This window comes from Lissotriton helveticus, chromosome 6 (genome assembly GCF_964261635.1).
Source record: "Lissotriton helveticus chromosome 6, aLisHel1.1, whole genome shotgun sequence".
Classification (NCBI taxonomy): Eukaryota; Metazoa; Chordata; class Amphibia; order Caudata; family Salamandridae; genus Lissotriton; species Lissotriton helveticus.
In genome coordinates, this window is record NC_136067.1 from 1,259,891,847 (window position 1) to 1,259,904,819 (window position 12,973).

Genomic DNA, 12,973 nt, shown 5'->3' on the forward strand with positions numbered 1-12,973 from the left:
CATCTCCGGCACTGGCTCACGCACCCGGACTATGCTCCCCTGGTTGGTAGACGTATGACAAGTTTTGAGCAGTGGCTAGTGACGAAGGACTCGGACAAACCTCTCATCTCAGACCTTTACAAGATGCTCACGCCCCCAATTGCACCAGGTCGGGCGGCGGGACAGAGGCGCTGGGAGGCAGAGTTGGGGAGGACCCTGACGGCCCGGGAATGGAGCTCCATATATTTTAGGGCTTCCCACACTACACGCAACACAGCGGGCAGGGAGGCAGCGGTGAAACTGGCCCTTTACTGGCATCTTACCCCCGTTCGGCTAAACCAGGGGAACTCGGCTCGTAGTGCGCTTTGTTGGAGGGGCTGCGGGGATCGGGGCACCATGACTCATCTCCTTTGGGACTGTCGGGAGGTCAGGGACTATTGGACAGCGGTCTTAGATGATATGAACAGTACCTTCGACACTGAGATCCCGCGGTTCCCCACTTATACCATCCTCTGCCTTCCCAACGCACTTACCTTCCCTCTGAAATCAATCCAAGGACGTCAAATGGGGATTGCTGTGCAAGCTGCAACACAACACATTTTGTCACTCTGGGGATCGACTACCAAACCCACCCACACAGGATGGCTGCATAAAATCTGGTTTACACTGGGTATGGAACGCATTCAGGCTACACTCACACAGTCTGCAGCCACGTTCCGAAAGATATGGCTACCACTGCTGTCCCTCCTCTCCACTGAATTCAACGAGATCACATGCCCTCGATATCTCCGCTTACTACGCCTCACAGAGACCCCTCATGACCCTCCATGACCTTTTGAAAGGGCGCGTTACACCAACTACGAGCATTTTGGCGATTGCTTTCCTGATATGGCACACTGGCTGGGGTTGGGTGGGGGAGTTTTGGGTTTCCGTTCTTGAAGTTTTGCTTTTCTACCAAGCTCGGCACCTACGACTTTCATCGCGTTCATGGGCCGGCACATGTATCTTGCCTACAATTTGCTTTGTGGAGAAGCCATATATGTCTGTCTCGACTGCTTTCTTTGCATGATGCCTTCCTATTGCAATGTATTGCCTATCTTTGCTTTTGTAATCAATAAAACTAATTTAAATAAAAAAAAGTCTGCATACCTCTTCACACAAGTGTCTATAGGCTCCACATCTGTTGCCACATACAGAGTTCAGAAAGAAACTGATGCGGCGTAAGCAGGTTGTGTGTATATACTGGTCCCACTGTCAGTTCTGTGGGGGACAGAGCAACACATAAGTGATGATGCACCATGCCACCTCTATGCATGTAAGGGAATTGCTGTGCCAAATTTTTCGGACCCAGCCTGACCGCTATTCAAAAGGTCAGGAAGGTTAGGTTAGACAATCTCTACCAGAAAATGTGTTATCTGCGGTAAGTAACTTGTTCTTTATGTAGCCTGGGAATCTGGGATTCATCCTGGCTATGGCACATCTATGCCCATTTAGGTTTCTGTGGATGGGCAACATTTCGTTTTTGTTATTATTTCTGACTAGGCATTTGTGTTGAAAGTAAGCCTAGACTTAATATATCCATTTATACTTCATTAAACAAAATTGAGAAAAAAACTTTATTAGGTTTTGCAATCAGCAATGGTACATTAATCAGCAAATAATGTTAACCATGATCAATCAAGTGCAAGAACGCAGATCAGTGTAGAATACTGCTTGATTCTCATTGTGCCCTCTAGCCATGGCAGTGGCACAGTATTGAGGATTTATTTTACCCAAGTGAATAAACTAACACGGTCTATTATGCTTTTATATACACTACAACTAACTGTCATTAGTATGTGGTCTTGAAGCATGTTAGAACAACATGTCTAAAAGTATGTTTTTGTCTCTCTCCTTCAAACAGGCATCTGTATTACAGAGGGTGGAAGGCACCTAAGTGCGGGGAAGTTTAGCAAAGAGCTGACCTACAGAGATGGAGACCTAGAGCTTAAATACACTGATGGAGATCCCTGTGTTGCCAATAAGGAAAAAAAACTTCAAAGTATCATCAGGTTTTTGTGCAAAGAAGATGCTGATGCAGATAGCAGCCCTGTTTTTGAGAGTTCTGATGACAACACATGCACTTGGTACTTTTCCTGGCACACTCATCTAGTCTGTGATCAGCTGGTGAGTAAAATCAAACATCCCCGCCAACTCGTGAAAACAAAAAATATATTTAGCATCATTTTGATTTGCTAACTTGAAGGTAATATGCTTGTTACTTTTCTCATATATAACTGTCCTTTACAATCAAAAGCATCTAAAATACAAGAAAAGGGCAAACAGTCTGAGCTGACTAATCCAGTATACATTTTTGAAACATTGATGCAATCTATATCTATCTTCAGTTTTCAATTATATTATATAGAGAGATCTCTAGGATTCAGTGTCGTCAAATGACTAGAAATATAGCAGTGTATTATCTCCTAATTTTTAAACCTACAAAGCACCAAGAGAAACATTATGTGGAAGGTAGCATAATGAAATAAACAATTGCTAAGCCTCCAGCAGTGGCAGGATAGACCCTGTTGAATGTCACTTAGTGTACTTATGTGTGTGTATATATATTTACTGAAAAAAAATTGTTAAGCTGATGTTATAGTTTGGTGCTGCAATGAGACTCTGTAATGAAATGGGGTTATTATATGGTGGTGTTTTGCGACCTCACCGTGTAGTACACTTACTGACCACTTCAGGACCAGAAAGTTTTGTTTGTTAAACCTTAAGCTCAACCCTGGTAGCTGTTGTTCTGGACAGTCCGGCTTACACAAAGTGTTGAGTATTTAAACAGCACCAAAACAATTGAAGAAGAAATGTATGTGACACAAGAAATCCAACATCAGTTTATAAAAATAGACTGTATTTTTAGACATCACAACCAAAAAGGTTCACTGGGGGGCTCAGATAGATACAGCACTTTTTCACTTAACCGTGAACAAGCATTGGTAAATTCAACACATTTTACACCGAGAAACATTTTCAAGAAAAACTTGCGTGAGTATCAATGCGGTAAATTTGAGGTACCTTAGGTGACCAACTCTTGCAGGGAGTCAGTCCAGGGACCATAAAGAGCCTCAAACATTTACGTGATAGGGAATCAGGATTCTTCAGTAAGATCTAGACACTTTTATTCCTTTGCTGTAGGTTCCTAAAAAAAGTGGTCCTGATGCAAGGGATACAGGCTGCTGAAGATGCTCAAGATGATGTGTATGTGATGTAGTTGATGTGAGTCTTTCTGGGGCTACCCCTCAGTCCACGAACTAGGTGAGGCGGTCCTCTCCACAGGGGTCGAAGTCCACTCGGTTCTAGCAGAAGTCTATTCACCACTTGGCATCCGTCGTCTGGATTCGCCGTCAAAGCCAAATCTTTTCCTAGAGGATAACTCATCTTCTTTGTGGCCAATCTGCACTCCGTCGACTCTCCTGCGCCTAGCAGACTCTGGTGCAACTTTGAGCATCGGCTCTTGGTCTCTGGTGCTGCACGGCGACAAGTGGCAGCAGTGCTAAAATCTGGGCTACCAGCTTGGCCCAGCCAGCTTCTTCAGCTGTTGTGGCCCTGTGCTGCAAACAGGAGCTCAGCCTACTGACCCTTGGAGTCTCTTACTTCGGCTGGTCTCCAGAGACAACTTCTCCACAAGCAGGACACAAGAGACACAGTCCATTCTCCTTTGCTAGCCACCAGGTTCATCAGGTGCAGCCCACAACAGTGCAACCTCTTTTTGCCGATTCCACTGTGCAGTTTCGGTACACTTCTCCAGCCTGTCAACATCAGAGTTTTGGGCACCTGGGGTGCCCATTTCATCCTCGGAGATTGCCCTCAAGGTAGGGTGTGGTTGGTGGCCAATGGACAACCAGGTTCCCTCCCTCCTGACGACCACTTCCTTTGTTCACTTTTAGTGGCTCCTGGCTATCCTAGGATGTACCATTCTGCCTATTTCCAATATGGCAGGAACCCTCTCTTGGCATGCAGAGCTCACTGGTGTGGCTATCAAGGCCGCTACATGCCCCTAGAACACCGATTTGGCAACTGGTTTCCCCTGCCCTTCCTGAGTGCCAACTGTCTAACTAAATAATTGTGCACAACCGCTCCCAAAAGTTCCCCATTTGCTCTTCAAAGGCGACTTCAACTTTAAAGCTCGCCTTTTAAGTCAGCACCTGTGTGGCTTCCTGCCAGGGGAGGTAACACCTCTCTCTAGCGAAGGCTGCTATTGTGTTCGTTCCTGGCCGTCATTTGCACGTCTCCCCAGTTGGGCAGAAATCTGCTTGAGAAACCACATGTGCAGGCATGGACGGGCACAGGGGATTTAGGGCATCAAAGTGGCAACTTTGTAAAAATTGTACACTGCAACATGTTACATTAATTTGGAATTGGGGATCAAGTCAGGCTTAATGTAATGAGTTGGTTGATTCCTTACATTATCAACTTTAGTAGTCACAGTCAGTAGGTGTAGGAAAGTGCCCTTTTTTTTCATAATCAGTTCCGCGTCTTGCCACTGGTACTGATGTTTTTCGACTGATGTGCACAGGGTCCCTGCTAAACAGGCCAGTACTTTTTCTCTAAAACAAACCACATGCTCAATTGTTAACCAATTGGCAAGGACTTTGGCAGCCCTGTAATTCCCTAGTAAATGGTACCCCTGGTACCCAGGGAATGAGTGCTAATGAGGGTCCCCCAGGGGTGTGGCATGTATTATGCCACACTTAGGGACTCACACACAAATTATATGCAGACTGCCATTGCAGGATGCGTAAAATAGTGCAAACCTTTCCAAAAACATGATGGCACACTCCCTGTGTGCCATGCCACAGTACACTGGATGTACTATATGTAAGTCACCCCTACAGCAGACCTTTAAGCCCTAAGGCAGGGTGCATTATGTTACATGTGAGGGCACATCTGCATGAGAAGATATGCCCTTCTGATGTCTAGTTCCATTTCTGGATATTACAAGTGATCGGGAAGCCATTTTAGATGTATGGACTGGGCACTGTTCATTATGAGTTAACCAGCTACATATTGGCTTTTCTGAAAATACTGGTGTTGGGTATCAAACTCCTCTACTGAATAAATCCATACTGATGCAAGTATCAGATTTATTCTGACATGCACACAGAGGGCAACTTAAAGGCTTGCTCTGAATCCCTCTAGTCCCTTAGTATGCTGGCTGACTGGTATCGTCCAGGCTGCCACCACAGACAAGTTTCTGACCCCCTGCAGGTGAGAGCCCATGCTCACTGAGGACAGAAACAAATGCCTGCTCCGAATGAAGGTGTTCGCATCTCCTCCAGCAGGAGGGCTAGTGTTGTAGGATATCAAGGCCAGAGGCTTCAGAGCCTCTGCTGCCTTTGATATGTGACCCTGGCTTTCCCCCCAGACCTGGGGATGCCAACCCCTGCTTTGAGGCCCATTTGGCACCAGGACAGGTGGGAAAACTAGCTAGTCAGAAGGCGGGCTCACTCTCAGGCTAGTTAAACCCCTAATGTGTGTCACCTGAAGTAAACAACAAAAGAAGGGCTTCACATTTTTGTTTTTGGTGAAACTAGGAACTCTTGGGGTCAGGATTATGCCCACTACTAGCAGGAAGTGGTCATATAGGGGGTGGAGTCACCCAAGGGCTAAGTAGTTCATTGGCTACTACCTTACACTCCCCTAAATTCCGTATTTAGGGTCCTTCTGACACCAGAAACTTTGATTTGTCTTCTGGGAACCAAACAAGGACAAAGAAGAGAAGTCACAGCAAGAACCGAGGACTTTACCAATACTTGGTGCCAAACCCTGCCTTGCTGCAGGAACCTTGACACTTGCACTGACCCTGCTCGTCCAAAAGGTGAACTCTTACCAAAGCTGTAGAGGACCATCCAGTGACTTCAGTAACAAAGCAGCATCTCACTTGGGCTGAAGGAGCCACCCCCCTGCATCTGCAGACACTGAAGCATCTGTCCCAGAACCCGTGCTGTTGGCTATCAGGCCCACCAAAGGATCAGCGTGACAGGAGGTCGTCTCTGCGGCTCTAGGAGGTCAGCTTGTCTTTCTGGCTAGTTTCGAGACGTTAGATGCTCCGTGAGCTCCCCCCAGCACCAATTCCTTAACTACCCGGGCACTTGCGCCCCCCAAGGCTTGTTGTGTCCACCACTGTCCCAAAGAATTACCTGCATGTCAAGGGACTTTGAGAGAGACTAGCCCAACACCGAGAGTGGTCCTGCTTTGTTTCTTTTCCCTCCTCCTCAAGTATACCGGGAACCGCAAGAGCCTTCAACACAGAAGTGGCCTACCAGCCATCACCTCTGCACCTGACCCCCACATCCTGAGTACACGTCTTCTGCCAGTGTTTCCTTGGCCTAAGAGTCCCCGTGAGCGGAGTACCCTCTTGGGTTCCACCGGACTTGTACCGAAGTCCCCCTTTGCTGCATCTACTGTTTTGAGAGGTCCCTTAAAACTTTGACAGCTGACCCCGCTCAAGGCTACCATTGTGACCAGCACCTCTTCACCCAGGCACATCAGGGCAGGTAAACCTGAAATGCTAGTGGTACTTTGGACTTTGCTCCCCAAGCTCTGAAATTCGTACATGATAACCTCCTGACAGTTTGCAAATACCTGCATACAGTACATGTCTTTTCCTTCCATAGGATAAACATTACCGTGTTCGAGGCTCCTGCCTCAAAGTTGACTGCTTTGCTATTCAACTGTTTTACTGCTTATAACCGATAACAAACCAAAGTACTTACCTGATCCTGATGATCTGGTGTCTAAATATGGGTGGGTGTCCATCTTGGGTTCTCGGTTAAAAGAATTAACACCAATTCCTGTGATATCTTATGTATTCTCCTAACCCGCAGAAACACACCCAAAATAGCGATTATCAACATCTATCTACGTCCGGTTTTGGGGGGTACGGTTTCTTATACTTTAGAGTCCCTAACTGCCCTATTAAACAGCTTCTCAAGTGATACCAAGGTGATAATGGGGGGGGACTTCAATTGTCATTATGAACCACTTGGGGGAGTCTCACAGTTAACAACAGATGAGGATGACGCCTGCCGGATCCCACCCCCAAATGTTTACCAAGTTAAAATCTGGACACCCATGGCCATGCAGCTCACCTCATTGACATATACATTCTCACTTAGAGCTTGCAATGGCCGCTTCCCGGGGGATAGCCCAGGGAGGAGTACCTATAATGGAATGGGCCACTCGACAACAATAGATTACCTTTTGGTTAGCATGTCCCTATGGCACCTGATTCGATGTTTCCACGTACTTGACCGCGTGGAAAGTGACCACAACCCCTTGGTAGCAGAACTGGAAGTGCCAAACCACGACGGGGAGTACCAAGAAGCTGATTTGGTTTCCAATGCCATTAGGATCACACAGGGTGGTAAAAAAATTAGATGGTCCTCTATTAAGCCGTCCCCAGACAATCTGGCATCACTGTATAAAAGTGTCATTCCCCACCTTGAGCGCCTAAATATATTGCATGAAAACGCCTACAATCCTGATAAAGACGCTAAATTTTTAACCATACATAAAGAATTAATGCTGGCCCTTGCGGTTAGTTTTTCTAAACCGGCAAAACAGACTAACCGACAGGCATGTGTCACAAATCCCTGGTATAACCAGTCCTGTAGGAAGGCGAAGACTACTCTAATTTCTGCCATCAAATCAGGTCATAGAGCAACCATTATGGCTGCAAGGAATGCCTATAAGAATCTCCTCTCCCATGCAAAATCTGAATGGGAAACAGAGAAATGGAAGGCCATCAAACAGGCATTAATAGCGAAAGATGCCCGAACCTTTTGGAACTTGGTCCATACTGGGAAACCAGAAGGCAAGGTAAAGATCGATCCCAACATCGCCGAGGAAGCCTGGTGTGCATACTTTGGTGATCTTTACTCTAGCCCTGCTTCCCCCCATAATGCGTTACTAATAACGTCTTTGAGACCGGGCCCTGAATGCCCTTCCCCCCCCTTTACTATGTCGGAAGTCACACTTGCAGTCCAAGGGCTAAAATGTAATAAGGCCCCAGGGTTGGACAAGATCCCTGGTGATCTTTTCAGAGATGAGCCGAAGATCTGGGTCCCCTACTTGACCGTCATATTTAATGCTATTCTTGACGGCCAAGAGCCTCCAAGCACTTGGCCGGGGGCCGAAATTATTCCGATTTATAAAAAGGGATCTCCGTTGGCCCCGTCAAATTATAGACCAATCAGTCTTATTGACGTTACTCAAAAAATCTATGCCAAACTGCTTTTGCAACGCTTGCAAGATTGGATTAGTGAGAACAACATCCTCTCCCACCTGCAAGCAGGGTTCCGTGCTAAAACATCGACCATTGACCAATTACTACGGCTTCAGGTCCTTTACTGGAAGAATGTGGTGATGGAAGGGGGGAGCCTCTACCTGACATTTGTGGAACTCAAATCCGCATTTGACATGGTGGACAGAAACCAACTCTGGAGTATATTAACAACAATGGGGATTCCACCCTATTTATGCCACCAATTCAAAAGACTCCATGAAGGAACCTATGCAAAGGTTCGTTATGGCAAATACGGCCAGCTAACAAGAGATTTTCCCATTGAGAAGGGAGTTAGGCAGGGATGCGTACTGGCCCCTACGCTATTTTCCCTTTTTTTAAATGGCCTTGTTGATGACCTAATTAGTGTACATAACAGTGACGCCCCTAACTTAGCTGGTGGTAAATTTCCTGCACTCATGTTTGCGGATGACACCCTGCTGCTCTCAAAAACATCTATGGGGATGCAGCGGGTGTTAGACCAATTCACAGAATTCTGTAGGAACAGGAATCTGGTAATTAACATAGATAAAACCAAGTACATGGTGTTTAATGGCACTGCAACTAATTGTCCACGCCCGACAATGGATGGACGAGCCCTGGAAAGGGTAAATAATTTCACCTACCTAGGCCTGACCTTAAACGATAAAATGAGTTGGGAAACCCAAATGACTAAGGCTAATTTAACCCTTTCTCATTCTATGGGGGGTATCCTTAAAGTGCAGAAATCTTGTGTCCATAAGCTAGTCAGCGTACCGCTGGAAATATATAAGGTTCCAACCAGATCATCCACCCTTTACGGGGCGGAACTCTGGGGCCATTGTCCAGCGAACGAGATCAGCACAACAGAGAATAAATTTATTAGACAGCTGCTCTCCTTACCAATTAACACCCCTCTAGTTCCACTAAGGTTGGATATAAATCTGAGGCCCATTGCAGAAGTAATTGCCTCACGCCCGCTTCTCTATTGGCGTAGATTGTGGAGTGTCCCGGAGCTTGAGTGCTATAGAGAAGAATTAAAGATTGTGATGGCACGCCCGGGCGCAGGGAGGATAAAGTGGTTATCTTTTATAAGGGGGCAGGCGTCTAGGATCGGCATGGAGAATCTCTGGTCCAACCCGGAGGACACATGCAAATCCATCTCAAAGAGAACCCTGGCTGAGTCTATAAAATATTATAACTTAGAAGAGGTCCTTCGATCAGCCAGGCCTTCTAGCCTCACTGACAGCTTTTTGGATTTCAAGAATGTCTACAGTTTTGAGAAGGAATTAGACATTATAGAACCTGTCTTAGCAAAAAAACTGTATTTACAGTTCAGATATGGTACACTACCCCTCCATTCTTACACTGATAAATGGAAATTGGGTTTAGCTCGCCCTTGTCCAGGTTGCAATGACCCAAATGAATCCTTAATCCATGTGATCTTGTTTTGCCCTGCTTATTCTGTCAGCAGAAAAAAATGGATCATACAGCTATGTGTGAACCTAGGAGTCAGGAATTATATAGACTATTTTAGAATTTTAAAAACTGATACTAATGCACTGATAGTTACTGCTATTGCTAAATTTTTGTTTTCGATGTGGTTAATTAGACGAAGACTGATTCGGTAGTAGTAACCTACTTAATGTAGGTAGACTGCTCTGCCTCAGTAATAACTAGTCTTCCACCGTGTTTTAAATTTTTTTTATCCCTTGTATTCTACTGTCTTAGTGTTTTTATCGTCACATTATAAACCGCACGCTAACTGATTTATTGCAAACATCCAAAATGAGATGTAACTGTGTATTAGTTGAGTTGTAAACGTACTTTTTCTATTTTTCGATGTACTTTTATGGTTCATAAACAAACCGAAATAAAGTTAAAATGAATGAATGAATGAATTATATCAAAAACGATATTATTTTTCTAAATTGGTCTCTCATTTTTCTTGTGTGTGTGTCTCATTTATTGACTCTGTTCATACAACAAATGTTCAACACTCCCCTTTGATAAGCCTTTGCTGCTCGACCACACTGCCACAAATAGAGCACTTGGAATTTTTAAAGAAAGCCCCTGTAACCAATAAGGGTCGTCTGGACTATTTTCATGGTGTATCCCTACACTGGTACACTTTAAATAGCCAACTTCCTACAGAAGGTAGGGCTCCTGTGACAGCCGCCAATCCCTCACTCGCCAATGGGGCTACTAGCCTTTTCCACAGTAAAAATTACAGTTGTAGGTTTTTACTGTTTCAACAGGTAAAAGCACATGTTCCACTGTAGTTTATGCAGCACACTCCCTTAGGGTGACTTATGTATATTAAAAGGGAAGACGTGTCTTTCATTGGCAACTTTGAGTTAGCAGTTAAAAACTGCCCTTCCAGACTGCAATGGCAGACCAGGGGCCATGTTCTCATGTTTTCACACCTAGGGTAGCACGAGCAGTGCTGCTGCCTCTGGGGTGATACTCAGGCGCTGGGTACCTGAGTTCCACATATTAGAGACTTACAAGTAAGTTAGCTTATGGCTTATTGGGTATAAGCCAATCAAACATACACAGTTTAAGGTCAGGGCAGAGGCACTGAGGTTTGGTTAGCAGGCTTCAAAGTCGAAAAACCATCAGCATCAGCCCAAAACTTTGGTGGTGACAATACAAAAAAAGCAATTTCTTATTGACACAAGCTAATGATAAAAAAAATTAAAAAGCCACTCAAATACGCCAGTTATAGTTTAGTGAACTAACAATAAATTGCACCCCATCATGCACTGCTTATGACCTCTTTCAAAATAACCTTTTCTCATACCACAGGCACCTGGTGCAGCCTCTGGGAGGCATTATGGTACTCTTCTGGACCCATATATATATATGTGGTTTGGGCGTCCAAAGGGAGTTGAGCAACTGCATGGGAGGCTATCACTCCTCGGCGCAAGGCCAGAGGCGATGCGCAGCGTGCATTTGGACACCCACGAAGAGCTGGGTGTGGGCACTATCATCAGTGATGTAATGTAACATGTCTTGAGTGATGTTGTATGTGAGATAATAAGCGGTGCATGGTGGGGAGGCAACTTATAGTTGCCTCAATAAACTCTAATTTGGGAATTTCATAGCTTTTTCTTGAATTTTAAACATTAGATGTTATCTTATTTCAACACTGAAATATATTATGACTTTAACCTTTGTTTTTTTCAGAGTTAACAGGTTTTTTAACGTAAACTTAGATGCTATTACCATACATACCTACGGCGTCACTTTATAAACAGAAGGGGGATGGGAGTACACTGCCTCACAGCACCATTCACCCCTTAACATTATTGTAATTGTAGTACAATGTTTGTGCTTACTTGAATATTAGCTGTAGTTTCTCGCCAGAGTTGAAGCAGATAGTGCTGTTCATCTCTATACACGTTTCTGGTTTTTATCCTCCATCAGTAAAGATCAGAACAGCGAATTAAATCAGAGGTTGCGGAAAATATAACATCAATTTAACTTTCGGTTGTTCAGTTAAGTTCTGTTTTAAAAAAAAACTTTATTTAAAGTGACCATCTTAATACTATTCCTAACTGTAATATAATTTTAAACTTCGTTTTTTCATAAATATTTCAGTTTTTTTCTTTTAATGTACGAGAAGATTACCATACCTAATTATAATAACATTAACCTTTGGATGCTGGCAACAGTTCCATAACTGTTGCACCAGCAAACGCTGATCCCCTCTTCTCTTTGATACTGACTTTTTGATTTTCAAAATCGTTTCTACATTGTGCAAGGGACTATGTCACCTCCCAAATTTACAGGTTTTAAACCATGTGGGTAATGTTGCAAACAGAGGTCTATGACTGACCACACATGGTATGTCTGTGATGTCTGAAGTCGGACTGCCACTTCAAACTTGCAGTGACTGCACCTTGATGCACCCCAAGGTTATCCAGGATTATGAAGAGAAGTTGGTTGCGGTGAAGCACTGTAAAAATCCACACTGAGACGATGGAGGTCCCCTCAACTGGCCTTCCTTCGGTGAGTTTGTCCTTGGTGCCAGCTGGGCCCTCGGAGTTGGCTCTGGGTTCGGTTCCAGGTTCCCTCTTCAACGCCCAACACACGCCAGAACTTGACCCACTGATGGCGGCATTAATGGCTGGATGAGAATAGCCAGCCCTTAGTGCTGTCCAACACTAAGATGGCACTGCCTCAACCAAGGCCGCAAGCTGCTTTAACTGCACTGCAGCCACTTAGCCAACTTTCTTATTCAGATGCAATGCCCTTGCCCCTGAAAGAGTTCATGTCCTACACTACCTGTTTGGGATGGACTTGAAGAATGGCGGCTATGATGCTGGAGACTAGTATGGCCAGACTTATCATGAGGATAACTGGTATCTCCAGTATACCAGTGATCAGAACTGGACTGGTGTCAACTCTGGCCCGGCCACCGAGCAAAGTACGTCCTTCACTATGGTTATGAGTAGGGCAGCAGGAGTTCTGGATCTCCAGCTTTGTACCAAGTCAGCTAAGACCCAGGTTGTGACAGAGATGCTTCAACCTGGCCAAACTGTTCTGAGTCTTTCTTTTTTTAACATGGCACTTAAAGACATGCTTTTGGGGACCTGGGCCAAGCCTTGACCAGGCCCCCCTGTTAATTGGCAGGTTGGCAGGTGCCATTGCCCTGCTCTGGGCAATCCAGACTTCCTT

The 12,973-nt window shown here is 45.0% G+C and overlaps 1 protein-coding gene across 1 annotated transcript in view; it reads left to right on the forward strand.

Moving 5' to 3' along the window:
* IGF2R (insulin like growth factor 2 receptor) overlaps positions 1-12,973 on the forward strand; it is a 1,933,894-nt gene that overhangs the window by 1,178,749 nt on the left and 742,172 nt on the right. The window contains exon 34 of the mRNA XM_078648980.1: positions 1,883-2,145. Within this exon, the coding sequence (XP_078505106.1) occupies positions 1,883-2,145 (263 nt within the window). The remainder of the gene's footprint in view (positions 1-1,882; positions 2,146-12,973) is intronic.